The sequence below is a fragment of the Cutaneotrichosporon cavernicola genome, assembly GCF_030864355.1.
Source record: "Cutaneotrichosporon cavernicola HIS019 DNA, chromosome: 2".
Taxonomy (NCBI): Eukaryota; Fungi; Basidiomycota; class Tremellomycetes; order Trichosporonales; family Trichosporonaceae; genus Cutaneotrichosporon; species Cutaneotrichosporon cavernicola.
In genome coordinates this window covers 3,180,502-3,203,004 of record NC_083394.1, presented here as the reverse complement: position 1 = coordinate 3,203,004, position 22,503 = coordinate 3,180,502, and the positions used below count along the sequence as shown (strand labels likewise).

At 59.5% G+C, this 22,503-nt stretch overlaps 9 protein-coding genes across 9 annotated transcripts; 5 read left to right on the top strand and 4 right to left on the bottom strand.

Moving 5' to 3' along the window:
* Positions 1-169: 169 nt before the first annotated feature.
* CcaverHIS019_0212430 (uncharacterized protein) lies at positions 170-1,927 on the top strand (the record flags this gene model as incomplete). The annotated part of the gene is made up of 7 exons (XM_060598343.1): positions 170-191; positions 224-259; positions 716-831; positions 1,062-1,184; positions 1,265-1,405; positions 1,555-1,865; positions 1,909-1,927. The coding sequence occupies 7 exons, from the start codon at positions 170-172 to the stop codon at positions 1,925-1,927; spliced, it is 768 nt and encodes a 255-aa protein (XP_060455147.1).
* A 288-nt stretch (positions 1,928-2,215) lies between these two features.
* On the top strand, positions 2,216-3,565 carry CcaverHIS019_0212420 (uncharacterized protein; the record flags this gene model as incomplete). The annotated part of the gene is made up of 3 exons (XM_060598342.1): positions 2,216-2,456; positions 2,562-3,511; positions 3,563-3,565. 3 exons carry the CDS (start codon positions 2,216-2,218, stop codon positions 3,563-3,565), a joined length of 1,194 nt encoding a protein of 397 aa, XP_060455146.1.
* Positions 3,566-5,790: 2,225 nt separating this feature from the next.
* On the top strand, positions 5,791-8,225 carry RTS1 (uncharacterized protein; the record flags this gene model as incomplete). Its single annotated transcript, XM_060598341.1, has 6 exons — positions 5,791-5,814; positions 5,997-6,167; positions 6,258-6,728; positions 6,764-7,987; positions 8,023-8,142; positions 8,178-8,225. 6 exons carry the CDS (start codon positions 5,791-5,793, stop codon positions 8,223-8,225), a joined length of 2,058 nt encoding a protein of 685 aa, XP_060455145.1.
* A 264-nt stretch (positions 8,226-8,489) lies between these two features.
* Positions 8,490-9,336, bottom strand: CcaverHIS019_0212400 (uncharacterized protein; the record flags this gene model as incomplete). The annotated part of the gene is made up of 2 exons (XM_060598340.1): positions 8,490-9,043; positions 9,258-9,336. 2 exons carry the CDS (start codon positions 9,334-9,336, stop codon positions 8,490-8,492), a joined length of 633 nt encoding a protein of 210 aa, XP_060455144.1.
* A 256-nt stretch (positions 9,337-9,592) lies between these two features.
* On the top strand, positions 9,593-11,463 carry CcaverHIS019_0212390 (uncharacterized protein; the record flags this gene model as incomplete). The annotated part of the gene is made up of 2 exons (XM_060598339.1): positions 9,593-9,610; positions 9,811-11,463. 2 exons carry the CDS (start codon positions 9,593-9,595, stop codon positions 11,461-11,463), a joined length of 1,671 nt encoding a protein of 556 aa, XP_060455143.1.
* Positions 11,464-12,930: 1,467 nt separating this feature from the next.
* CcaverHIS019_0212380 (uncharacterized protein) lies at positions 12,931-15,633 on the bottom strand (the record flags this gene model as incomplete). Its single annotated transcript, XM_060598338.1, has 4 exons — positions 12,931-13,617; positions 13,667-14,688; positions 14,755-14,791; positions 15,055-15,633. 4 exons carry the CDS (start codon positions 15,631-15,633, stop codon positions 12,931-12,933), a joined length of 2,325 nt encoding a protein of 774 aa, XP_060455142.1.
* Positions 15,634-16,772: 1,139 nt separating this feature from the next.
* On the bottom strand, positions 16,773-18,369 carry PCL7 (uncharacterized protein; the record flags this gene model as incomplete). The annotated part of the gene is made up of 2 exons (XM_060598337.1): positions 16,773-17,275; positions 17,580-18,369. 2 exons carry the CDS (start codon positions 18,367-18,369, stop codon positions 16,773-16,775), a joined length of 1,293 nt encoding a protein of 430 aa, XP_060455141.1.
* Positions 18,370-18,957: 588 nt separating this feature from the next.
* Positions 18,958-19,941, bottom strand: CcaverHIS019_0212360 (uncharacterized protein; the record flags this gene model as incomplete). The annotated part of the gene is made up of 3 exons (XM_060598336.1): positions 18,958-19,286; positions 19,518-19,642; positions 19,676-19,941. 3 exons carry the CDS (start codon positions 19,939-19,941, stop codon positions 18,958-18,960), a joined length of 720 nt encoding a protein of 239 aa, XP_060455140.1.
* An 852-nt stretch (positions 19,942-20,793) lies between these two features.
* Positions 20,794-22,423, top strand: ATG15 (uncharacterized protein; the record flags this gene model as incomplete). The annotated part of the gene is made up of 4 exons (XM_060598335.1): positions 20,794-21,399; positions 21,465-21,674; positions 21,767-22,359; positions 22,393-22,423. The coding sequence occupies 4 exons, from the start codon at positions 20,794-20,796 to the stop codon at positions 22,421-22,423; spliced, it is 1,440 nt and encodes a 479-aa protein (XP_060455139.1).
* Positions 22,424-22,503: the final 80 nt, after the last annotated feature.

The window sequence follows — 22,503 nt, the reverse complement described above, 5'->3', positions numbered from 1 at the left end:
GTCTGGGTAGCCCAACTGACTGAGCGCCTCGGCGCCACTCGAAACATAAAGAAACAAGACACACGTGACCGGACATCCGGCCATGTCCACTGCACTACCTCCACTTCGTCATTGAACAATCCTGCAAACACCAACACTCTTACTTTCCATCCTTATCCACCCACCAACAATGCCTGACAAGTACGAGGCTGGTGTGTTGAGACGGAGGCGGCGCTAACGGCAGAGCTCCCCGACGAGGTCCATGAGCTTCTTGCGGCTGGTGAGTCGACACGGAGACAGTTCTGTTATCAAGGGAGGGAAGGCTGTTGGGACGAACAAGGATGCGTGAGGTGTGAGGCGTGAAGCGTGAATGAGCTGAGAGGCTACTGCCATCTGTCATCTGCGACTTGACGGATGGGGATATCAGCTGTGGATGGATGCTGGATGGTGGATGACGGGGCCTGGATGAATGGAATGCACTGACGGGGGTGACATTCACGCCCGTGCTCTCGTGGACGTTCCCTTCTTCACCTTCCTCCTCCCTTCCGCTTCTTCCTCCTCCATCCCCTCCTCCCATCCCTCTTTCCTCGCTCCCCCTCATCTCTCTCCTCCTCTTCCCCCCTCCCCCTCTCCTCCCCCCTCCTCTTCCCCCCTCCCCCTCTCCTTCCCCCTCCTCTTCCCCCCTCCCCCTCTCCTCCCCCTCTCCCTCTCCCCCCAGGATCCATCCTAACCACAGCCGACAAGGACCGCGAGATCCGTCTCACGCGCGCGGCCACCGCCGAGAACCTCAAGTTCCTCGAGCTCGTGCGCTCCAAGGTCAAGGATGTCCCCCTCTTCTGGGCAGTCACGCTTGTGAGTAGCTTTGGAGTCTGGCAGCTACACCGCCTCTCTTATGAGGTATCTTCCTCTTCATGCCTCGTCCCGCCAGCTCCACCCTTCTCTGGCTTGCGAGAGAGCATGTTCTCCACGTCACGGCGAGTAGAACAAGTCCCATTCTAGGTGCCTCTTCGCCTTATCTCTACCTTGCCTTCCCCGCTCCTCCCTCTCCCAACCCCTTCCTCCAACGTCCCCGCTCACACCAGCTCTCTCACCCCGAGCTCGGCCAGGCCGCGTCGTCGACCAGCGACAAGGAGGTTTTCAAGTACCTTACCGACGTTGAGCTTGTGCAGGATGCGCATGACCCGCGCGAGTACGAGATCGTTTTCGTGAGTAGTGCAATGACGAACACTGGGAGAAGTATCCACACCTGGACTTCGCGCGCTGTTATGTTCAGCGCTTACCGCAGCACTTCAAGGAGAACCCGTACTTCACCAACACCGAGCTGCGCAAGAAGTACTCTCTCCCGAATGGCACCAAGCCCGCACCTGCCGACGGCACCATCACCGATGAGATGCGGGCGTTTGAGGCCATTGACCTTGAGCCCAGCGTGAGTCACTGCGGTCTGTATTTTTCCATCCGCTGACACCTTCCGTCTGTGCGCGACACTTCATCCCCCGCATTACCTTCCTGTATTGCCTGTTCTGATCATTCAACCTCGTTGGCCCCACTACACACGGAACCCTCTCGGATCCTCAGTCCATGACCATCGAGTGGAAGGCCGACAACGACCTCATCGCCAAGCACCCCCGCAAGCTCAACAGCGAGGACGACGAGATTATCGACGGCGACATCGGCTCGTTTTTCCACTTCTTCACTGAGAAGTCTGACATCATGAGCCTCGGCGGCACCATCATCGACGTGCTCGCTGAGCCCCTCGAGTTCTTCGCCAACGACCCCTCCGGTTTCGACTCGGACTTTGACGAGGAGGACGAGGAGGACGAGGGCTCGATCGACCTGGGCGACGACGATGACGAGGACGAGCCCCAGCGCAAGAAGCAGAAGAAGGAGTAGGCGTGCGGCATAGGTCGCGTCTGCTTTAGCTTACCACAGGCGATGCTGCCACCCCTAGATGCTCTGTACAAAGGGTTGTGTAAAAGGTCAGCAGCCTGTCTGCGTATGCTGTTCGTTTCATGTCTCTAGTTTCCCAGCCTATAGAAGATGAATGTTTCTGCTTTTTTCCTGAGAATGGAGTGAGCGATGCTACATCGTTTGTGATGTTCCTGGTGGTTGAACCATGTTCATGCTCATCCTGGGACGGGGGTAAAAGGTCACGTCGGCAACCAGGGAATGAGCCGACGTGTCGGAATGCCATTGCCATCTCCACATCTCATTGTTTCTCTCCCAAAACGACAACAACATGCACCGAGCACGATCAAGAACGCGGCCAGCCCGACTATTAAGAGTCGGAGTTATTAGCACCTTTGCCGTTCTAGCGGCTCTGCTCCTCGCCCTCCCTGCTGCGGCCTTGAGTGCCCGTACACCACATGACACGCGCACCCTAACAGACATACAGGTGTCGGCGCTGGTCGGCCTCCCTCCAGAACCATGGAAGGCAGTCGACGCGGGACACATGAAGCATCTCCTCGTCGAGCGAGTGTGTGAGTTATCCCTCCAGAGCTCCGACTTTGACATCCGCCATCCTCCCTCTTGCCGACCTTGCTTCCTGTTCTCCTCACCATCTCGTTGCGTGGCGCTGACAACAGCCGGAACGCCCGGGAACAAAAAAGTCCAGACCTACCTCACAAAGGTCTTCACCAAGCTCGGCTGGCACGTCGAGACGGATACCTTTACGGCCACGACCCCCAACGGCGACGTAGAATTCACAAACCTAATATATACGTTCGATCCCGGTGCGCCGCGCAAACTAGTCCTCTCGGCGCACTTTGATTCCAAGTGGTTTGCATCCGGCGGCTTCATCGGGGCGACGGATAGTGCGGCGCCAGTCGGTTTCCTCCTAGACACTGCCGAGGCGCTTACGCCCCTCCTCAAAGCCCGCGCCGAGCGAATCAAGGCCGGTTCGCCGCTCCTTACTGCAAACGTAGACGAGAGTGAGGCGGCCGAAACAACTCTCCAGATCATCCTGTTTGACGGCGAAGAGGCATTCCATACCTGGACCGACGAGGATAGCGTCTACGGTAGCCGTCACCTCGCCTCACAGTGGGAAAACACTTATCTTGCCCCCGACCACGCATTACAGCGACGACGACAGAGCCCAACCCCAAACATCCTGGATACGATCAACGTCCTTGTTCTTCTCGACCTCCTCGGCGCACCTAAACCCGTCCTCCAATCCCATTTCCGCGCCACAGACTGGTTGTTTGAGGCCCTCTCAAACGCTGATAAGCGGGTCCGGGCTGCTTCGCTCGTTAACAGTACCGACGAGTGGTTCAGCCCAGAACATGGATGGGGCGGAATGGGAGACGACCACGTTCCGTTCCTCACCCGTGGCGTGCCGATTCTACACCTCATCTCCGCACCGTTTCCACATGTTTGGCATACTATGGCCGACGATGCTAGTGCCCTCGATTTGGAGGTTTGTCGACGGTGGAATGCGATTATGCGCGTTTTCACCGCCGAGTACCTCCATCTCTCGCCGGATGATGGCAAGGTCACGAGGAGGAAGAGAGATGAGGAGAATCGTAGCGACGAGCTTGTGCGTGGGAGTGTGGGTGTGCGTTGAGGGGTTGGGTTGGACTGACGGCAGTGATTTATCCCAGTTCGAGATGTTTTGAGCGACATAGTCGCGTTAGATTTGGGCTCTGGCCTTCATGTACATTTGTTCCATGATACCGACGACGATCGAGTCTGACGTTGCGTGGATCACGACGCTGCCGACATGCGGCCGCTGCGGACATTGGAGTGTGGACTGCCATCTCAGCAATTCCTGAATCACTTGGCTACTCTCCCTTCCCCCTCCCCCCCTAGCCTGCACCTCCAAGCATGCTCGAGAGCACATAGCGTAGGGCGCACCCCCTCGCTCTTCTTCTCCGTTCCTGCTTCTCCCACTCTCCTTCAGCTCCCCCTCCTCTTTCTCTCCTCTGGCTCGCACACTCCGCGTGCTTCGCGCGCACACCCTTTTCCAGACGATGCATTCTACCCGGTCCCGAGCGCTTCGGGGCCGATGGCGTGGTCGTCCTCCACGCCAGCCGCTAATGTTGTCGTGCAATTACTCCTCCTCCTCGACCTGGTACTTGTGGCGGATGTCCTTCCACAGCTTCTGCGCGGGGTTAGCGTTTGACGTGGTTTGAGGAAGCATGGAGCAGCGGGAGGAGGTGAAGCGCAGGTGTGAGGGGTATCGTGCTGCACCTGCTGAGGACGCCGTGCCGGAACAGATTCAGTGCACACCTTCCCCGCTGTTGCCTCACTCCCCCTCATACAGTATGCGCTGGTGTATTAAGGATGCAAGCGCATGTAATGCAGCCCCCATCACACCGATGCGCGCCACCTCCAGACACTTGTCTCCTTGTCTGCTTGTCTCCCCCCCGTCCTCGTCCTCGCCTCCGTCCCAAAGCACACTCACGCCCTTGTTGTGCTCGTCCCACCACTTCGAGGTGACGGTGTCAAACGACAGCGAGAACGCAAACGCCGCACCGAAGACACCGGCGACCATGACCGAGTTGCGCTTGAACAGCACGTTGTAGAGGGTGTTGGACTGTTGGAGGAAGCGCGCAGCGGAAAGGCGGGTGTGGAGGAAACGCGTCGCGGAAGGGGGAGGGAAGTGACGCGCAGACACGGGCACATCGAGTGGATCGAAGCGCGAGAGTAGCCGAGGGCGCAGGGAAGGTTGTGAGGAACGTCAAGGTGCGCGAGTACGAGTTCGCGATGAGGAGTTGGGCAGGACCGGCGTGGGCGGAGACAAGGAGCAAGCGTCAGCATCGCAAAGACGACCTTTTACAGGAGTACGCACGATGGACATTGTGATTGTTTTTGGCGGGGTTGACGTAGGAGAGGGAAGGAGTGGTGAGGAGAGGTTTAGAGGTGTGGAGGACGAGGTCGGGTAGAGAGGGGGTTAGGAGCAGGCTACAGGCTACGACCAAGGACGAGATGGCCCGAAATGGTCGTGGGTGGATTGGTTGACCCACTCAGGAGCCGCCACTCGTTCGGAACTACCGGGGCTATCTCGTTGGCTGGAGGCTACATGCAGCATCAGTGTCTGGTTGGCGTCGCGTGGCTATTTGATTCCGGGTGTGATTATGATTGCTTGGGTGGGCCTTTGGAGGGGGGGAAGGCGAGGGGGGGAAGGGGGGAACCCTGTGGCGACTGGCTACATGCGACATGGATGAGAGCGCGATCCTTCCCCTCACTTCCCTGGGTAGTAGGCATGAGCCAAAGGCATGAATGAGTAAGGAGGGGGGGAGAGCTGAGGCCCCCCACTTTGAACCACTTGGGTTACCCCTCACCATACAACCAAGCGTCCCATCCATCCATCCCACCACCATCCTCCGCCACGCACTCACACAACCACTCCAACACTTGAACAGTAGACTATACTATAACCCACTTCCACTAACCCCATCCAACATCAACACAGTCCTCATCATCACATCCCCCTAAATCATTGTCTCCTCTCTTCTTGCTCTTCACATCACCCAAGCGCACAACGCACCAACCTCCCACGCGCGCTAGCACCCCTCTCGCCGCGTCACATCAAGTGGTCAAGGCGCGCAACCTCGCTTCGTCACTCCTGCCAAACCCCATCGACACTCTTCTCTCACACTCTCTACACCTTGTCTTCCTCTCTCCATTCCATCCCGACGCGTCTGCTGCCGCAACCTCCCACGCGCAACATCCTCCGCCCGTGCCGCTCAAGTCTCAACACCAAACACGCAACTGTAACACAAGCGCGTACATCTCTAGAGTTTCCTTGCAGCACACTTCTGCGCTGCTCTCCTCTGAGCAAGCTCACCTTAAACCCCCTCAGCTTAAACACCAATGAAGGGGCTGAAGAAAGCCGTGGTAAGTCGGATCCCCCCCTCTGCCTGGCCTGGCCCAGGCCCGCCCGTCCGCAGCCCAAACAGCACTCAGAACAAGACAACACCGCCAAGGCACGGTCGTTTGGCCCCCCTCCTACTCCTACCACTCGTCTGTGGGCTGTATCCACGTCAGACTCACGCGCGCCGTTGCTAACATGTTTCCAGCTGTCACGGACAAAGGCTGGATCCGACGGCAAAGCCAAGCCGTCCAACTCGAAGCAGTCCAACTCGCCATCGCCCGGTCCTTCGTCTCCTGGCCCCACAAGCGGCTCGAACAATAATGTGACGGCCTCTGCCCCAACGGGCGGCGCCCAGGACTCGGCCTCTTCTGGCAATGTGAATGCTGCAGCTGGGTCTTCGTCGCTTGCTGCGCCTGCAGGAGCGCCGTTGACTCCCCGTCGTTCGCCCATCTCTGACAAGACCCAGCCCGCTCCTCCTCTGGTGATCATCTCGGGTGCGCCTCAGCCACCACTCTACACGGAAATGCCTGCCGACCCGATCCCACACTCACCGCGCCAGTTTGGCTCGCCCGATCGCGGACCGGACGGCCAGCCCACCCCTCCCAAGGCCAACCCGCTCAACCGTCTGCGTGGACCAAAGGACACGATTCCCATTGTTGGCAAGACGCCTCGCAAGCAACGTAGCTCGCGATTCTACGTCACCGAACGCGTCGACATTGAGAAGCTGCCTAACTTTAACGAGGTCCGTCCTGAGGAGCGCAACGACCTATTCGTCCGCAAGCTCCAGCAATGTAGAGTCGTGTTCGACTTTAACGACGCGAGCTCGGAGCTGCGTGGTAAGCAGGTCAAGGCGCAGACTCTACACGAGATGCTTGAGTACATCACTCAGCAGCGCGGCGTTATCACTGAAAACATTTACCCAGAGGTCGTCGGCATGGTGCGGCTTCCCCAGCTTGGGCCCGCTGACAGCAGTTCTCAGCCAACTTGTTCCGCTCGATTCCACCGCAGGTCAATCCCACTGGCGACGCGTTCGACCCCGAGGAGGACGAGCCCGTGCTCGAGCTCGCGTGGCCACACCTCCAGATAGTGTACGAGTTGTTCCTGCGCTTCGTTGAGAGCGCCGACTTCAACACCAACATCGGCAAGAGGTACATTGACCAGGCGTTTGTGCTGCAACTCTTGGAGCTCTTCGACTCGGAGGATCCTCGGGAGCGTGACTTCCTCAAGACTACACTTCACCGCATCTACGGCAAGTTCCTCAACCTCCGAGCCTTCATCCGCCGCTCGATCAACCACGTCTTCTTCCAATTTGTTTACGAGACCGAGAGGCATAATGGCATTGCCGAGCTGCTCGAGATTCTGGGCTCGATCATCAACGGCTTTGCCCTCCCCCTCAAGGAGGAGCATAAGATCTTCCTCACGCGCGTGCTGCTCCCGCTGCACAAGGCCAAGTCGCTCGCGCTCTACCACCCCCAACTCGCGTACTGTGTTGTTCAGTTCCTGGAAAAGGATCCCGCGCTGACCGAGGAGGTCATCTTAGGCCTCCTGAGGTACTGGCCCAAGGTCAACTCACCCAAGGAGGTCATGTACCTCAACGAGGTCGAGGAGATTCTAGACGTCATCGAGGGCGCCGAGTTTGCCAAGATCATGCAGCCTCTCTTCTCGCAGCTCGCGCGCTGCATCAACTCTCAACACTTCCAGGTCGCAGAGCGTGCCCTCTACTACTGGAACAATGAGTACATTGTTAACCTCATGGGCGAGCACATTGCCATCATCCTCCCAATCGTCTTCCCGGCGCTGTACCAGAACTCGAAACAACACTGGAACCGGACGATCCACTCGATGGTCTACAATGCGCTCAAACTGTTTATGGAGATCAATCCCGAGCTCTTTGACGAGGTGCAGCACAACTACAAGCGCGAGCGCAAGGAAGAGTATGACCGCTCGGTTGCGCGCCATGAGGAGTGGATCGCTGTCCGTGAGCAGGCACTGGCCAACTACAAGGCGAGCGGATCGACGCTGCCGCTTCCCGAACTTCTCTCCCGGTCGCCACCTCCGCGCCCCGAACCGTTTGAGGAAGATGGCGACGGATCGGTCGACCTGACAGCCAACGGGTTCGACGTCAGCGAGAGCTTTACGCTTGAGCGCTCGATCGCCGACGACATTGTGGCTGACCCGGGCATTGAACAGCGGAGCGTAAGTGCTTCGCCGACTTCAATGCTAACGGGCAGCCCGATTCGCCCGTCCTAAACGCGGCGGTCGCTCCTGGTGGCAGCCAGCCACAGACGCCCCCACACATGAGGAGGAAGTCGGTGCTGCCGATCGACCCCGCGGTAATGCGGGATCTCGAGGTGAGCTAGCGACGGCTGCCTTCTGCTGACTCCAGGCCCACCGCAGCCTCGACAACGAGGGTGCTGCTGCGCAGACACAATAGTACTTGTCTGAGCTACTCGTCTCCTTCTCTGGCATTTGAATCTCTTACCTGTGTACCTGTGCGCTTCTGGTCCCTCACCACCGCCGCTCATCGTCTCTGCAAAAGACTGCTCGCCACGTTCACACCAAAACGTCATATGTCTCCTCGCGTTCTACCTCTAAACATTGATACCCCTCCCCACGCTAGATTTCTGGAAGAAGAGCGGGCATGGCCGGCCATAGGGTAGCTCTGCCAGCTGAGATGTACACTATGCATGCGTGTCCGTTACTTCTTCTTGCCGCCTGAGGGGCTGTCGCGCTTAGCAGCGACGCGCTGTGCCTGGTCCTGCTTGAGCGCGCTGGCAATGGTGGCCATCATGTCAGGCCTCTCGCGGAGGTATGTCGCGCGCGCACGACGCAGGTCCTTGATCGGTCCGTTTCGTCCCTCGGCGCGGCGCACAATCTTGATCTCCTTGATCATGGGCGAGCACACCTTGAAGTTCATCTCGATACCCGTCTTGGCGACAATGTTGCGCAGCGTAAAGCTCGTGTCAACTCCACGGCGCCGCACCTTCATAAGCACGCCCGAAAATGGCTGCACGCCACCTGACCGGTCCGCCTTGAGGTACGAGAGGACGGACACGACCGAACCGGTACGCAGGCGGTCGCGCGAACGACGCGCAAACAGCGTCTTGAGCAGGCCTTCGGGGTCGACCTCCTGTCTCAGGCCGGCGTTGACGTGCTCGACGACGTGCCACCCATTTTTGGGGGTGAGGAGGTTCTGGGGAAGCGGGGAGGGCGCCTTGGGCTCGGGGAACGCGACGTTGCCGGAAAAGGGATCTGGTGTGAGCGAGGCTGTGAGGCCACGATTGGGCGACTGCGAGTGCGTGATTGCACGAAAGACTCAGAGGTCGTGCGCGTGAGACATGCCAGCACAGCGAACTTTGCTTGGGCATGACCTGCCTCACGCCTCAAGAGCACAGCAACCTGCCTCACGCCTAACGAGAGCACAGCACAGAGGCGCCTGCAAACCTCAAAGGACGAGTCCACTCACAAGCCATCGCGCGCGCGGTGGACGCAAATCCGCGGCTCGGGCCGGCGAGCGAGGCCAATCGTGCAAGCGGGCGGACCATGGTCGTTGTCGTTATCGTTAACTACAGCGTAGACCGAGTTCAACTTCTTTGCATCTCGGAGGAACAGGAAACAGTGATAAGAATGTTAGTGACGTGGACTTGTACCACGTGACTTGGGTCAAGTGTGGTGGGTCGCACCAACAAGCCTTAAGCCAACTGATCCTACTCAATCCAAAGACCAACAGCAACTAGCCCCATCTCGATATTGTTGACCCCTCCTCTATCATCGCCACAGAGTCCATGTACTAGGCACGACATGCGCGACGGCGACCTCGTGAGTGCTTGGTTGGTCCTGGCGAATGGCTGCCCACTCGTTATCAAAGAATGCGGCCCTGCCCACACACTCTGCCATCCACAACTCGCCTCCCACACGCTAGACTCATCCCTCCTCGCTCACACTTGACTCGCTCAAACTTCGTCACCCTTGATCTCCCCCCACCCATCGCCTCTCCCCAGTATCACCGCTCACACCAGGCCGCAAAGAAAGCCTCACTCTCAAAGGCCCTCTCGGCGGCCTACCTCGAGCACCAGATTGCCGACCTCGAGTCCAAGGTCAACGCTGTTGGCATGAACAGTGATGTCCGCACCCCCGTGACACACGCCTGGCCGCGCTCGCCGGGTGCCAACCGCGTCCCGGCGTCGCCTGCCTTTCCCCCACTCCCAAGTCCTGGCCTCGGACCCCGCTCGCCCGGCTTTCCGCATGCCCAGCCGCTTCGCGGCGGCCCTCCCCGTGCACGCCCCGGTCCTCCAGGCCCATCGCCTCGCGGCCCTCCTGGTCCTCCCCCTTGCGGACCGCCTCCCGCGCACCCTCTTTCTCCAGTCGCCCTTCGGTCTCCTGTGGCTCCCCGCGCCCCCTCCTCCGCTGGCACGCGCGACCTCGTCGACTCGGGCTCGCCGCGCATCGATGACTCGGACGAGGGTGAGGACGCCTGGCGCGTCTCGGTCCTCGACGTCTCTGCACTCATGTGGGCGCCTCGCGCCGTTCGCACCCTCCTTCAACGCGGAGGCGAAGTTATCGTTCCCCTCGATGCCATCACCACCCTCGATATGCTGAAGAAGGGTCCCTCAGCTGCAGCTGTCGCGGCCCGCGCCGCGGCCCGCTTCGTCGAACACGCCTCGCGGCAGCACGGCCTCGTCTCGGTCGATCCCAGCCTCACCGTCCAGGCCGGCACAAACTACAAGCGCGGCCGTGGTCTCCGCCTGCAGGGCGAGGACGAGGACCTCCCACCTCCCGCAGGCGTCGAAGCCCCACCACGCTGGGTCGCCCGCGTGCTTGGTTGTGCGGCGTATTTCCGTCGAATCAACAACACCGAGGGCGCGGATGAAATGGCGCCCGCAGTCCTTATCGCCCATCCCCCGCTTAGTGCCGAGGTAGGCCCGCCGCCGGTCGACGAGCGCCGCACAGCCCCAGAGAACACAGTCAACTACGCCGACAGGGCGGAGGGATATACACTCTCTCTGGAGGCAGAACGCTTCGAACTCCGCCTCGAGGTCCTGCGCGACGAGGAAGGCGACGACGAGCCCCCCAAGCGCCGCCGTGGTGATCGGCGTCGTGGTAGAGGGCGCGGTCGCGGCGGCGGACCACCCGAGCCAGAGCAGGTACGTATCCTCCTCCGCCGTCCCGAGCCGGAGGAGCCCGACTTTGCTTCGCCTCCGGGAATGGCGCCGCCTCCGCCCATGCCCCCCTCTCTTGGCCACCCGCATGCGCCACCTCCTCCGCCGGGCCGCCCACTTGGCCCACCTCCACATTCCTCCCACCCGCATGTCCCGCATTCGCCGGTCGGCAACCACTTTGCACCACTCGAGGGACGCGGACGCGGTCGTGGTCGCGGGCGCGGTGGTCGTGGTCGCGACCGCGGAGGCGGCTTTACCCTCCTCCAACGTCCTGGACCGGCGCTAGTGCACCATGTCCGCGACGCAGAGGAGAAGAAGGACAAGTCGCGCCGCGACCGCGACCGGCGCGACGGCCAAGCTCAAACCCAAACCCAGGGCCAGCCCCAGGGCCAGCGTGAGCGTGAGGGAGAGAGGCGCGGCGAGTTCGGCTGGCGCCGCGCCTACGCGTCCAACGACGACCCCCCGCCATCGAAACCAAAGGTCGTGCTCCTCCAACGCCCAGGCCCGCGCTAGTACCCAAAGGATATCAACTCTATCCTGTCTCGAGCGAACTCCAGCACCGCACCGTGGACCTCGACGCGCCTCGCAAGCCCAGATTGGGGCGAGATACAGTATGCGCCATGCCGAGTTGCGCCACGCCGGTGCCTGCTACCTGCTATGCATCGCTTCGCTTCGGGCTTTGTGAACGTAGATGGTGCTGTATGTCATCGTCGATGCTCGTCTCGTCTCGTCTCGTACTCGTACTGACTGGCCGGCTGTGGCGCCCCCCCATCTACCCCTCTGTGCGACATGGTCCCTCTCGCTTGTCACACCCTGACACACCCAAAACTACTGACAGGCTACTGCTGAGACAGCATGTCAGTTGCGCAACTCACACCACCACGCCACCTAGTCATCATATTCGCCGACGCGCCGACTCGCTGACACGCAAACTCAGATTCGCAGACGCAAGGTCCATGCGGTCGACGATGCCATTCTGTCATCCATAGCGTACTTGACTTGGCCATAGTTGCGTCCTCAGTAGCACACCTGATGTCCATGACAGGGTGCATCGGGACACGCGCGGAGAGTCTGACAACGCCAGGCTCTGCCACACCATGCACTCCTCACCCATCCACCACCTCCTGTTATCGACTCTGCACGCCGCCGACCTACCCTCTTATCGACTCTGCACTCCGCCGACCAATACCCAGCGAAAAAGCCAAAAACCACGCGCTATATTAGCAACCTGACTCTGATACGCCTGGGATATGGCGCGGTCCTACAGGAATAATGATTCTCGGCGCCACATTGGGATGGTCAAGGTCATGGTAAAGGTCTGGTCTGAAGGAATGGGCGGGCTCTATGTGTTCCGGGCACTAGGTACGAGTGTGGGCGGAGGCGGGCTCTATGTGTTCCGGGCACTAGGTACCACTGTGGGCGGAGGCGGGCTCTATGCCGTGATCGGGCACTGCCACTGTGGGCGGAGGCGGGTTCTATGCCGTGTTCCGGGCATAGGTACCAGTGTGGGCGCAAGTTCCGGGCACTAGATACCACTGTGGGCGGAAGCGAGTCTTGCTCAGATTCGATACGAGAGAGGAGGGGGGATGATGAGATGAGGAATGAGAGCGGGCCGCGGCGACACATGCGTCCTCGACGTTCGAGTCCTAGTTACTGTACGCCGAATCTTCACAGGCCCAGTTGTCATGACTCAATGACAAAATCGCCTACAGAGTCAATTGATGAGATGCTATAGGTGATTTTAGGTCATTGCATAGAGGGTTCGGTTGGGGGATGAAAGCGGTTCATGTTGTGAGAACCTGCCCCGCTCGCCCCGCTCTGTCCTACCGTCCCTCATGTTATTAACCACAGAGATATGGCTCCAGATAACTGATACTTTAATTGGCAGCTGCTGGTTGCCCGTGGTAACCGTGGATATATCCCCCCCACACTGCCTGGACACGGTGAACAAGTATACCATAACACTACAATCCCTACAAACTACACTGAGCGTCCGCGCGACCGTCCCCCCACACCATCCCCCTCGTCGTCTGCCTCGGCCACTCTTCCCATCGTGTTGATTGCAAAGCTCACCACCGGTCCCGATGAGCGTGTGACGCCCGTCACTCCCGAGGGGTGTGATGTTGCCGACCCAGACGAGAACGAGAGGCCGAGATCGTGCGCGACCTCGCTGTCGACCGTACTGAATGGCGCGGCCGCCCATTCCCCGCCGCTGGCTATAGACGCCGTGCGCGCGCTGTTCACGCTCACTGTGTTTGCGCTGCGCACGTCCGCCTCCAAATTCGGCGGCTTGTTGTATTCTGTTGGAACCAAGACTGTTCGTGAGGGCCGCTGCGTGCTCATTTGCAGTGTTGAGTCGAGGTCCAGTTCCACGCCCGCTTCCCACTTGGTGAGCGCGCGGATTGGGCCGCTGTAGTGCCGCGAACCGTAGAGTTTCCATGTGATCAACGAGATCAGGAGCGTACCAGCCACCACGACGGGTGTCCAGGAGATGCTGTTGACCGTGACGGGGCTCCTTGTGGGGAAGATCTGCATCGTCACAACCGCGCTGCAGTACAGCGCGGCAATGACGGCAATGGGACGCGAGAACCGCCGCAACGACCAGCTGGTACGTCCTTCTTGCTGCAGGTCCTTCTTGCTGAACAGGTACAGGACGATAGGAATGACCTGGGGTCAGCTACTGCCATTCAAGGAGCTGTGTCCATCCCACACTCACATAACCCAACATGCTCAGACTGGACGCGCATGCGGTGATGACGGGAGTGACGTGACCGCGGTTGGCGAAGAACAAGAGACACCAGGGTGCCCAGAGGCCGATGCACAACAGTGTCGCAACCCACGGCTGCTTGTACTTGTTGGTACGCTTGACAAAGTGGGAGAAGGGCATGGCGTTGTCACGGGCGAGGGCGAACGCGAAACGCGAGCTGGCTTGCAGCTGTGCCTGGAGCTGGATGCAGAGGACGACGGCCATGATGGAGCAGATGGCGATCGCGTAATCTTCGTTGACTGCCGCGAGGAGAATGTGTCCAACAGGAAAGTCTGCGACGGCAATGGCGGCCGCGTCCCCCGGCTTGACGCTGATGAACAGCAGGATGATGGAAATGTAACCCAGGGTGTAAGTCACCACGATACTCATTATCATGGCATTGGGCACGTTGCGGCTCGGGTTCTGCGTTTCTTCACTCATGTGTGCGGAAACGTCGGACCCGGTCGCAATTGTGCAGTTCTGCCAGCCAAGGAGCCACACGAGACCGCGGCTACTGAAACCCGTGTCGTTATAAAAGTGTGTCGAGATGGCGGGCTCCGTCTTCGAGTAGGTTCGGTGAGTGACTCCCTTGGCAACCAGCGCGATGCAGAGGCACAGCCAAGCGCCGAGGGTGAAGCCAGCCGCCGATTTCCAGTACCGTGGCCCGCTACCCCAGTGAGTCATACCTACGCACCCGACGACCGTGACGATCGCGAGCATGAACATGAAACGATGCCACGACTCGGCCTGGAATCCGAACGCGAGGTTCATGGTGCCGACGATGAGCGACGTATTCTGCCAAGACACGAGGACGAGGTTGCCGATGTGGCCGCCCATGACGAACGCGCTGACGATCCAGCCCCAGTACCGCTCGCCGCCAATGCCGTTACGCGTGAGCTTCCATGCCCAGGACGACATTGCTCCTGCCACAGGGTACGCGGACGCGAGCTCGCTCATCGTAGCCACCATGCACATGCTGAGGATACCCGATACTGGCCAAGCCACAAGCTGCGGTCAGCTCGGACACATATCAAGACTTGCCATCATGGATGGCCCACCGTACTTGTACGCGCCTGGGACAGCGAAGATTGTGCCCTGTTGTCAACCGTGTTCTACCAGGTCCTGCTACAGGCAGGTGAATGTCTCAGAACGGCGACAGGGCGGTGGCATGTTCCGCCCCGCGTTGCCCGGCCCCGGCTGTCCATGCGACTGCATCAAAGGCACGGTCCAGGAGGATCGACGAGGACGAGCGGGGTGAGCAGCAGCTCCATTCACGTTACCTGACTCGCCGCTGCCTCGGTCTGGACCACCGAGAGGGAAAAGTGAAGGCGCGCACGCATTTCGCGTCAATAACGCACCTGGAGCGAGTTGATGTTGAGCCACGCCAACGCGAGCGACGACCAAAACGTATAGTTGCGCCCGAGCACGGCGTCGTACCCGAGCTGCTGTAACCGGAGCGTGTCGCGATCGAGGACGGTCTTGGACGAGCGGCGCGAGAGGAAGCCGAGACCCTTGATCCGTCCTGGGTCTGGTGTGAGGCTCGAGCGCGTCGTGCGCGTCGTATCGGGGCTCATGACGGGCGCTAGTTCAGTCTCGGAATCCGAAGTGCGTATTTGCGGAGGTGCGGGTACGGGCCGGCTCGAGTAGGGCACGTCGTAATCGGAGCGTACAGAGTATGTCGGGGTGAGGTAGGCGTCGTTGTAGGCATCGTTTGTGGAGAGGTAGGAGGCAGTTGGCGCGCCAACGTACACGCTGTCGGTTTGGGATGTCGTTGGCTCAATGTACGTGTTGTATGGTGTTGGTGCGGCGAGACCGTAGTTGAGGTTACGGTCGTCACTGGAACTGCTCGAGTCGGACCCCGAGGACGGCGCGGTGAGGCCAGAGCGCTCAGAGTCCAAGGCGGCCGCGCGCGCGGCGTGGTCCTGGGGCGCGGGCATGGTTTAATGGAGGCGCATGGAAGGAGTGTTGGATGGACAAGGGAAGAAGGGATGGAGGAGAGGACAAGATCTTGGCGCGGATAGACCTTCGGGGGGTGATGGATGGGTGATGACAAAGGGGGGGAAGGGGAGCGGGATAGTTGCCAAATGCAAGTGATGGGATCAAAGCGATAGCCACCTGCTAGCAAGCAGGGATGGTGAGGCTTACCCGAAACAGCTTATCCGAGACAGTTGGATGTTGGCGAGAGAAGGAGGAGAGGATGCAATGCAAGGACGAGTACGAGGAGTGAGAGAAGCGGTGGAGGCGAAAGGGACTGCCGAGGCAAGTAGAGAGTGGAAGGGGGCGGGTCGGCTAGATCGGCGAAATGAAGCCTGGGGTTGATAAGGCAGAACAGGAGAGAGAGAGAGAGAGAGGGAGAGAGAGGTTGAAGGGATGGTGATGAAGGTGGATATGATGGGGATAGAGATGTAGAAACAGGAGAAGGAGCAATAAAGTGGAGTGATCTAGGGGTGTAGGGGTTGAAAACGCCATCCATCAATCCATCACCCACTCTAGCATAGAGCCCCTTCGAGCCCCTCACACTACAAGCCATTGAGACTCTGAGGGCGCCGCAGATGCAAGTGGGCTTCAAGTGGGCTCCTCTCGGCACTCGAAATGAATGAGGCCAAGCCTTTGTTAGTGGCGAGTTGCATAAAGCGGCGTTGACGGAGCGTGTCGGTAACGCAAAGTGGCCGGAGAAGCACAGGAATGTCACCTTGCCGTCGTCGTCTCAGGCCGCTCATGGCCCGCACTCTGAACTCGTTCTCGCATGTCCTGCGCTCGTCCGTTCCAGCAACCAGTCCGATCGCCCACCTGTCTAGTTGCAGTGTTGGCTCCTGCCTCTTGGCAGAGGCTTGCAGATTGACTGCGCATGAAAGGGCGCGATAGTGGGTAATAATAATACACAACACAAAGTGGCCACAATGACATTCCATTACCAGCCAGACACCAAGTATCGGCTGGGCTGACGGCCTGCTCTTGCTCAGCTCATCTCACCTGCTGTCACCATTCCGTAATGTAGAAAAATGCTCCCAAGATACATCGCCGCTCTGGTATCCTCTCACATGCTCATGCTGTTGCTGCAATTGTGTTGCGCTCCTCATTGCCCAGCCCCTACCACCCCGCCCTCCCGTAGCCCAGGCGGAAATGACACAACAGGCCGCCCTCCACTGACGCTGCGCTCGTTACTCGGCGGCCGGCGGGGGAGCGACGACGAACGCGCGAGCTTGCTCGGGCTCCCGTTCTTTGCTGGTGTCGGGGGCGCCGTCGCTGTTTCTGCAGCAGCACCAGGCTTGTCAACCTCCATTGGCTGGTGGGACGCTGCGCGCTGCATCGATGGCCGCTTTTCAGTGGTGCGCTGTCGGTCGCGCTCCCGCTCACGCTCCTGCCGCCGCAGCTCGCCGGCTGCCTCTGGCGACACGCCAGCTTCCTCCTCCCGCCCTTGCCAGTAGGCCAAGAGACGGTCACCATATCGCTGCATCTCCTCGGGGAGGATCATGAGCGTAAAGTTGTTGAGGAGGAGGAACTGGAGCTCGAGCTGGTTCAGCTCGGTAGGCGGCAGCCCGCCAACCTTGGCGTAACGCGAGTTCGTATAGAAGACGTCTGATGTCAGTGGCGCGCATAGGGCTGAGGACAAAGGACAGCGTGGCAGACAACGCGACACAGCCAGGGCGAGGTGTAGGCGAGTGTACAAGCGAGGGAAAGCTGTGTGAGGAGACAGCGGGTGACGTTGCCGAGCCCGAGGAGATGGGCGCTGAACACAAGGACGCGCACGCAACAGCGGCCGTATGGTGTGCTCATTCGATGCTCGCCCATCGTCACAGGCTCCGCCCCCGTATCGGTTCCCCCATCTCGCGACACCGGTCGCCGGCTGCCGGTCGCCTGGCCTGTCTGCTTCACGACTCACCAGAGAAGAACTTTGACGCCACCGTCACTCCGGCGATGATCAATCTGTGAATGTTGTACGAGTCGATGGCAAAGCCGCGCGGTCCCACCGCGGCCTTGACGCCGCCCACGCCTCCCGGGGTGCCGAGCTTGCTCATGCGGTCGAAATACACGAGGAGACCCAGGAAGACCTCGTTGGTAGTCGGACAGTACTTTAAGATGCGGAGGAGATACGCCTCGATGCTGATCGAGGGCACGTGTCGGGCGTGGAAAGACAGGATGCTCTGCGGCTGAGACAGCGAGACCTTGGCGGCCGTAAACAGCTTGTCTCCGGCCGCTAAATCTACGGGAGGGGGGTCGTCGTGGAAGAGCTCGTTTGTCGGCGAGTCGTGCACGGTGCTGGAGCGGGATTGGGTGGTTGTCGCCGATGCCAGCGATGCTGCGTCGCTATGTGGTGGCTCGTGCGCGTCATCTGCATCGTCACCATCATCGGAATGTTCGGCGCGCAACTGGTCATTGCTGCTAGCAATCTGTTGCAGGAGGCGCGCGAGCAGGCGTAGCAGCTGCGGTGTTGGGTAAGTGGCCAGATCGAGATGGGGCGTGATCTCGCGCGGAGGAGAGTACGAACGTGGAGCGCCGTCGTCTGCTCCTTCTGGTGCACGTGGGCGGCTAGGACCGGCTTCGGGGGCGCCGTTAGTCTGTGCTGTCGAGGGCGCCTGGATTGTGCTGGCTGACGAGGTGGATGTCGTAGAGGGTGGAGTGGGGGCGGGGGCGGGAGGCTGTTGGCCTGACGCGTCGGTGGTGGACGCCATCAGAGGCGCGCGCGGCGGGAACCGAGTAGCGCAAGGACGGAGAGCGAGGGAGAAGGTGTCGCGTAAGGAACGGTTGAGGCGGTGCAGTGAGAGGGGGAGAAATATTGAGGATGAGGATGAAGTGGATGGAGGATGTGTGGATGAATGAAGGAGGTGAGGTTGAGTGGTGGATTGATCGGGCGGTGTTACCGGTGCGGGTAATGCTCTGTTTGGATTGGTCCAACTGTTTAATCAACACTAATCCAAACCTGGGGCGTCCTGCTAATGGCGTCAAGCGACAGAGTGGTAGGGCCGAGGGATAAGAGAAGATGGAGGAAGTGAGATGTACAAGGCAGCAAGTAAGAAGTAGTAGAGTAGGTAGTAACAAGTTATACCTTTGTGAGGAGGTAGAAGAGTAGCTTGTTAGGTGGCTGGTTGAGTCTGCTGTCTGATCGCACGTTCATTATCTGTCATTACCGGAACCAAATTTCCAGTCCCTGTCCCTTGTTCACTTGTTGCATCTCGATGCACATCTGCCATCTGCCACCTGCCGTCTGAAACATTTTGTAGTTATACTTGTACTTGAACTGTACTTGTCCTATGCGAGCGTCACTCTGGGATCGTGGCACGGAACACTATAAACAAGTTGCCCTTTGCCACAATGCTCTGGCTCTCCTCGCGCCATCCCCACTTCTCGGCCATCTCACGCAGGTCCTTGGGCGACCGCAGCCCGAGTGACGGGTGTACGGCCTTGATCCACTCGGCGTCAAACTTTGCGTCGCCCTCGGAACGGAAGGTACCATCTTCGTTGAGGTATGCGCCGTAGACGCCAATCCAGCCGCCGGGGGCTAGTACGCGGCGGCCCTCGGGCGTGAGGGGCGAGAGGTTGCGGAAGACGTGTTCGGGGAGACCCTCGGGGGTGCAGTGGACGAGGTTGACTGGTGTCAACGTCTGAGCGAGTGTCCGAGCCAAGGGGCAGGGATGGGAGGGGAGAGGCAAAAGAGGGTTGAGGAGGAAAGGAGATAGAAAGTGGGATGAGAGAAGCTGGAACACAGATGTGTAAGGGGAGAGAAGAGGAGAGAGGGGAGCGAGGGAGGGAGCGAGAGAATGAGCGAGGGAACGAACAAGCCACGAGGCTCGCATACTACAGAAGAGCAGCCGCGACTAACCCATGATCGCACCGTCAAAAGGATCGTTGACCGTGTCAAACAGAGCGTCCCAATCCTTCTGAATCGCGATATCGAGCTTCTCCGGCGGCGCCACGTTGCCCGGAATACCATCCAGCGACGTCTTTCTGGCATCAGTCCCAAACCCCCAAAGGACGCACTCCATCTCATCAATGTCGCGCACGGTACCCGAGAAATGGACGTGCGGCCACTTTTTAGCGTACCCGCGCATATGCTCGTATGGGAACGAGGCGATCTCGAGCACGTGTTTGGCTGGTACGGGACCGTTTACGAGTGGGTCGAGGCAATCGGTCACGGTGCCGAGGTTACGCTGCGCCGCACCGGGAACAGAGATGACGCTGGGGTATGTTGTGATTGTCATGTCGTCTGGTGAGTCGGGGGCCCCCGAAAAGTCGTTGGTACTCATTATATAGTGCCACAGATGAAGAGTGGCACGATGCGAGCGAGTGAGTCGATGGCTGGACAATCTGCCACAGTCACACAGTTTCACACACACAGACCGAAAGAATTATTGGAAGCACTGGCGCGATACACAATTGCGCGATGGTGCAATCTCTCGCGTTTGATCCTGCGCGCCGCTTTCCACGGATCCACGGCCTACGAGCGGGCGATATGGGACGATTGGAAGAGGCTTGGCAACCGACTGGAAGATATCTGCCTGCCGTTTGTGCCTACGTCATGTCAGAGTCACATCTAGGTGGGTTGCGTTATCGATCTCGAAAGCGCTCACACCACGTTGTCAAGGCAGAGGAAGGCCGGGCGTGGAATGCGGCAGTTACAGAGCAAACGCCGGTTCCAACGATGTAGGGATCAATCCATCTCAGTGACACTTACTGCGGAAGGGCGGGAGGTGGTGCGGAACTGGCTTGGGGCCTGGAGCGCGTCAGATGCTCAGATGCCCAGATGCTCAGATGATCAGATGCTCAGAGGTTGAGATGTTAAAAGTCCAAGGTGTGTTGAGTATGGTACGACTTGTTAAGATTTGTCTTGGCAGATGGAAACCATAAATCTAACGTTAAACGGCGCGTCACCGTCACCCAGGGCGGCCAGCGAAAGTGGGGTTGAAGGGGTTCAAGGGGGAAGGATCGCGGGGCCATCAGTGGTGAGTGGAGGTGGAGGTAAATTGGTCCCGGTCTGGGGTCTGGGGGCGGGTTGGGTTGTGGTAGAGTGTGCCTGAGTGGCCAACGCACTTGGTGCAGCTGTTCTGGTTGTCGTTGGGAATCATCACACCATCTCAACTAACACCAACACTATCACCATGAGGATCCCCCTCATTACCTCGCTCGTGCCTCTCATCTTCCAAGCGGTACAAGATGCCCCACCGACTTTGAGTTTTACGCCGCGACACGCGCACGCAGTCCACGATGGCGCGTCGATCGTCATGGCCGACACGCCTCTCTCCATCCAAGCCGCCAACGATATGGTGATCAGGACGCGAAGGAGCACGATCCGGCGTCCCTCCTCACGACCGCCCGAGATCCAGTCATGGGCTAAGAGCGCACACGCGCGCGCAGCTGGTGGCAACGCGAGCATTGATGGCTGGGCCACGCCACTCATGGATTCGGAGGGGGGGTGGGGATGGGAGGACGTCGAGGTCGAGATGCCAGACACGACAGACCGCCAGACACTTATCACCCTGGCCAAGATGGCTGCGAACGCGTACTCCCAGCCTGCTGATTATGGGTGGTATCCCATTGGAGGGAGTGATAATGGGACCGAGTTCGGTTGGGAGCCTGATTCTGATGGGTTGCGAGGCCACATCTTTGCCGACGAGAGTAACTCGACTGTCGTGATCGCCATCAAGGGCACAAGTGCCGGCTTGTTAGGCAGTGGCGGGCCGACGTCGAAGAACGACAAGTTTAACGTGAGTCGCGCAGGCGTCGACACGCTCTTTCACCTCTAACTGCAAGTTGGCACGGCTGACCCCAGGACAACCTCCTCTTCTCGTGCTGTTGTGCGCGCGTCGACTTTTCGTGGTCGACTGTCTGCGACTGCTATGCCGGAGGGTACAAGTGCGAGCAGACGTGTTTGGAGAAGGCACTCGTCGAGGAGAGCGTGTACGCGACTGTCGGCACCAACCTCTACAACAACATTACGTACATGTATCCCAACGCCAACATCTGGCTGACGGGACACTCGGTGAGTGGCGGCGCGTACCCTAATGTGACGCGTGACTACCCAAGAGACGGGACGCGACCTGGCCTTCACATTCCTGTGTGAGCTAATACCAGCTCGGTGGCGCGCTCGCAGCACTGATCGGCCTCTCCTTTGGCGCGCCCGCAATCGGCTTTGAAGCACCAGGAGATCGCCTCGCCGCGCGCCGCTTGCATCTCCCTCAACCTCCGGCAGTCCCCCCGGAGAAGTCCGGAATCACGCACGTGTACCACACTGCTGACCCGATTCCTATGGGCACGTGCACCGGCGGCTACTCGGGCTGCTATGCAGCCGGGTTCGCGCTTGAGTCCAAGTGCCATACAGGGCAGACAATCCTGTACGACACGGTGACTGTCAAAGGATGGAGTGTGGATGTACGCACTCACCGGATTGGCGAGGTCATCAACAGGGTGCTAGCGGATCCATGGCCCGTGGGAGATGAGGGTGGCGACGACGACGACGACGACGACGACGATCAGGGAGGGGGAGGTGATTGGGATGACGATGACGACGACGACATACCCGACCCCGGCACGGGGTGGCTTAACTGGTTCCCCTGGGGACGTGGGGGAAAGAAAGAGCCAAAGAAGCCAAAGAACCCCGATTGGGAGAAGCATGGCGGCGTGCCCAAGGCCAAGGCCGAGTCGATGTGTGTCGACTGTTACAAGTGGTGAGTTGGGTGGTAGGAGTTGCTGACGGACAGGGAGTTTGGCGACAACTGGAACAAGAAGTAGTCCGCCGCCCATGATCATGATCTAGACTTAACCACATTGTTACTGTGTTGTGCTGTTGTAGTGTATGCATCGAATCTATC